Here is a 5,033-nt window from a genome sequence, read left to right as displayed (position 1 = left end):
TTGATTTTAAATTGTATTGAACCCCAAATTAGTTTCACATTCCTTTACTTAGATACTACCAAGGAAATATGGGAACGGTTACAGTAATTATATTCTGGGATAGGTAATGTTACTCGTGTATATCAGTTTTGTAAGGACTACATTAGTCTTGAAAAGAGTAATCAGAGTTTAGAAGCGTATATGAGTTGTGTAAGGACTACATTAGTCTTGAAAAGAGTAATCAGAGTTTAGAAGCGTATTATTCAAAATTCATGAGAGTCTATGAGGAGTTGAATATGTACTAACGTATCGCTTCTAATGTTCAAAAAATGCAATAACAACACCAGGACCAAAATGTTGTTCGATTTCTTATTGTGAAATATCTTTCGGATGGTTCTATTAAGCGTTTAAAAGCATGTCTAGTTGCTAAAGTCTATGCGTAAACTTATGGTGTTGATTATGATGAGATGTATACCCCGGTTGCTAAAATTTCATCTGTTCGTGTTTTGATTTCTCTTCCTACTAATCTTAACTAGCCTCTATTTTAGTTCGATGTTAAAAACACTTTTATACATGGTGACTTAGCCGAAGTGGTCTGTATGGAGCAACCACCTAGTTTTGTTGCTTGGGGGGTAGGGTATCATCATAGTGTTTGTTGTTTAAAAAATGCTTTGAATGGTTTGAAACAATCATTAAGAGCGTGGTTTTGCAAATTCTCTAAAGCAGCATTAAAGTTTGGGCTTCGACGATACCAGATCGTTCAATATTTCATCAGCATACTAAGGTAGCTGGGTTTTATATTTTTTGTTGTATATGTGGATGACACTTTTATTACTAGTAATGACAAAAAGGGTAATGCAAAATTAAAGTAGTTTTTTTGGGAATTGAGGTTGCTTGATGAGGTATTAGTTTATCGAGGAAATATGTACTAGACTTGTTAGAGGAAACAAGTGTATTAGGTGGTCGTCCGGCTGATACTCCTATAGATCATAATCACAAACTCTTGTCTAATGATGAAAATCTTACTAATAATGATTCGGGTTCTATCAAATTGCTCAAGAGTGAGTCTAACTAAAGAAGTCTGAATTGAGACTGTAGCCAATCAAAATCAAGAAAGCATCTTGAGATATGACCTAGAGGGGGGTGAATAGGTCGATTTTCACTTTTTGGCTTATTCTGACTTAGTTGTAAATTCGCACAATTTTTTAATCAATTGAATGCAAAAGATAATATATCAATGATATGTTAGTATAAATACTGATTGTAAATTTAATTATTTAGTACTCAATATTCAATATAAAGCCCTTGACCCTTAATTAAATAAAATTAGATTTAAATAAAATAATTTTTTTAAACAAACAAATAAAATAAATTTGATTTAATAAACAAACAAATAAATAATCAACTATCCCCTAATTGATTTAACCAACCTTATAGTGATTTGTTATATCTGGTTAATTATTTTAATCACTTAAGCATATATGTGAAATAATTTCATCATTATAATCATATAGATATATACACATAGGAGAGGAGATGTCACTGTCTCCTCCTACTCACAAATTTCCCAAACCTGTCTCTTGCTTTTCTTTTCTTTTTTTCCCTGCAAACCCTAAGTTCAACACTATTTAACTCTTTTTTTTCTTTTCTTTTTTTTAAACATTCGAAAATAAAAACACTATTTAACTCTATTTTTTTATTATTTTTCCTAATCTTTTGATTTATTTAGCATTTTATGTAAAGCGTATCCAATACAAATAGATACTTAGCCATTGAGTTATGTAAATACAAGTTTTTGAGCATGAAACATACTGCCTAATTAATAATGTGTATGTATTATTTTATTTTTTCTCCCTAATAATTTACCGGAGAAAATTACAAGTGTTCAATAAGTGTTGTGAGAAACTAATTACCACTATCATGGACCAAAAATTATATATAATAGTAACAATATTAATGATAATGATAATAATGTGTATATTATACACACACACAACGCACAAAAATGTGAACACGAAGGCTTGTGGGCATGGAGAGGCATCTTACATAACTGTCGTGTTTGGTCAGCTCTTAATTTTATTGCTTTTTCTTTATGTTTTTTGGTCTTTTCTTGGCTAATATCCAAACGTGTAATGACGCAAGCTCAAACGGTTCTAGCTTTTTATTTCTTCTTGGGAAACGAAATTATCCATATAGCTAACTCTTTGTATAAAAGGCAGAAATGGGTTACTCTATCCAATATGCACATTCCATCCATCCTATTATATATATAGAGATAGATAGAGAGAGAGAGAGAGAGAGAGATGGCTGGTGCAGTTGCTAGAGGGGCACAAACCATGAACTTCATGTCTCTCAAGTAAGATCTTTATTTCAATTTTTTTCTTTTTTTTTTTCCAAAAAATTTCATTTCTACCCTTTATATTCAAAACTTAAAATGGACACAATATCATCTTATTATTATGTCACATGGAGTGGAAGCAATTAGTATTATTATTGTTGTTTATTTATTATTTTTATTTTTAAAAAAATGATTATCATCTCTCCTTTTCAAGATGTGTTAGCTTTACACAATGACCATCCTATATTCAGAAAAGTTCCTTACGAAACTTTATGTTTCGAATCCCTCCTCCCCACCCGATATGTACTTTTATATATATATATATATATATATATATATATATATGTGTGTGTGTGTGTGATGTTAATAATATTCAATATATATATTGAATATATATTGAATATTATTAACATCACACTTAATTATCTGTTAAAATAAGAATATGTAAAATAACCTATTCTTTAATATTATTTTGTACAAAATAATTATTTTCAAGAATTAGATACATATTAATCTTTGACTCATTATATTTATTTAGTTTGATAAAAGCGGAACTGGTATTGCAAGAGGTATATTTGGTATAACCTAATTTTTAACAGTATTTGTATAAAGCTACTATTTTGAAGAATCAGACACATATTAATCTTTTTATTTACTCAAGTTTGGTGTCACGAAAAAAAAGTAAAATAATGTTATTTAAGAAATAATAATAATTACTATTATGGAAATAGTAATGACATCACTCATTTTAACAAAACTTTGTCAACTAGAACGATTTTGGTCTGCGTGGTGGCCAAGAAGTTTGTTAAGTTGGTCGGTGCTTGAGTGGAGAAAGTATTAAATACTCTGAAAGTATGATACCAGAGATGACCGGTGCCGTTGAATTATTAATGTAAATCCCAACACATCCAAGAGCTGGAATGTATTTACAATATTTTCTCGACCGATTGGGATAAGCACTTTCCTATTTTACCCTTTTCCATCCTTAACCAAGTAAAGAGCATGTCAAAAGGGTCCCACATTTTGGACGCATATTCTCCAACTATTTAGAAGATGATGATGGTTCACGTTAGTGGTCCAAACTTGAGAGTTTTTTTAGGTGGTTTTTTCGTTCCATATTAATTGTCAATTTTAAAAATTTTAATTCATAATTTTTATGAATCAAAGTTATCAAAATAGACCTTTAGTATGAGATCTAAGTAGTATATAAATATATTTAAAAAATATGACTAAAAATAATATCAAATGATTCAAAAATAAAATATGGTAATGAGTTAAAATTTTTCAAATTGACAATTATTATGAGACGGAAATAGTATTATTTTGTTTTTCGAGTGGTGAGATTTTTTTTTCACTAGATCGGACATTCTAAAATCCACCAACACCACATGGCACTGCTATTTAATTTTTGCAACCTTAAAAAAAAATTGGTGACACATCATCAGGATAATGATCATGTTTACAACAAATTATAAATATTGCAACAGTCGTCTATTGTAACTCTTTAATTTCATTCCACACCTGTTTTTTTCCTATAATTCGCAGGCCAATGCTTCGAAAATCCTACCATAGGAAAAGCACTTCTCCTGATTTAATATGTGACAATGTCAAAATGAACGGGGAGGAAATGAGAAACAAGAGCCTAGTCGGAGACCGAGACGGTAATTGGTGGCTTCCCGATGATCGGACAGGGATATATTTTCCCAAGGGCCAAGAGAAAATAATGGAAGATGTTCCTCCCACAGCGGGAAAGGATTTTGGAGTCAATTGGCTTTCCAATAATGAGATCTAATTGTTTTAAACCATATGAGTTTCTATTTGAATTGAGAAGACTCTATTTTTCTTAAATATGTGACCCTTTTGAAGTAAAATTTCATGTTCTCCAATTTATATATGAACTTATTTATTTATAGAAAACTCGAATCAGTATAAATATATCTGATCTTTTCCTTTAAAGGCATTGATCTAATGGACTGTTCTGGATAATATATGGATTGTTATTTTTAATTGGTTAATTAATAATACTTGAGTAATGCTATTAAGAAAACTCTACAAGTAAAAGATTCTCGATCAATCATGCATTGTTAGGGTGTGGAAGGAAAAAATTTCTACTAATTCAAGGGTAATAGTTGTGTCCTTGTACACACAAATTTCGTAGTCTGCAAATAAAGAACAAAATATGGAGCAAATGGTAATTTATTGATTTATGAACATTCGAGTACAATCCTTTGAGATATTCTTTACAAAAGAAAGAACTTGTCCTCTGATTCGATTTCCTTTGTTGGTTGGATTCAAGGGCTGTTGGAGCTTGATCTTGAATCGGGTTGTTGACAATCTTCTTCAAGTATTTGTAGTTGAAGAAGATCGCCGATTATTTCTAATCGAGGGCTGACGAAACTTGATCTCGAACAATGTTATTTGATGATTCTTTGAACTTGTTGAATCGCAAGGAAAAGAACGGCACGATTTTGATGTATTTGTTGTCCTTTGTTAAATTTGAGGAAGAAAGGCACGACTTTGGATTGAATGTGTTTGTTGTTCTTCGTCTTCAGAAAATTTGTAGAAGAACGACACAGCTTTGGTTTTGCTTGTTGTTCTTTGCCTTCAGAAGATTTATTGAATTTAATGAAGAATGGCATGGCTTTGGTTGTGCTTTTTGTTGATCACCGTAAAATTTTGATAAAGAACGGCATGATTTGATGTGCTTGTTGGTATT

At 30.7% G+C, this 5,033-nt stretch overlaps 1 protein-coding gene across 1 annotated transcript; it reads left to right on the top strand.

Annotated features, from left to right (window-relative positions):
- The first annotated feature begins 2,267 nt into the window (after window positions 1–2,267).
- LOC132286932 (uncharacterized) lies at window positions 2,268–4,165 on the top strand. Its single transcript, XM_059789370.1, has 2 exons — window positions 2,268–2,335; window positions 3,863–4,165. The coding sequence occupies exons 1-2, from the start codon at window positions 2,283–2,285 to the stop codon at window positions 4,107–4,109; spliced, it is 300 nt and encodes a 99-aa protein (XP_059645353.1). The 5' UTR covers window positions 2,268–2,282; the 3' UTR covers window positions 4,110–4,165.
- The last annotated feature ends 868 nt before the right edge of the window (window positions 4,166–5,033 follow it).

Source organism: Cornus florida, unplaced genomic scaffold, assembly GCF_030987335.1.
Source record: "Cornus florida cultivar Cherokee Brave unplaced genomic scaffold, ASM3098733v1 CherokeeBrave_3.0.0_Hap2_Chr11, whole genome shotgun sequence".
Classification (NCBI taxonomy): Eukaryota; Viridiplantae; Streptophyta; class Magnoliopsida; order Cornales; family Cornaceae; genus Cornus; species Cornus florida.
This window is presented reverse-complemented; position numbering and strand designations above follow the sequence as displayed.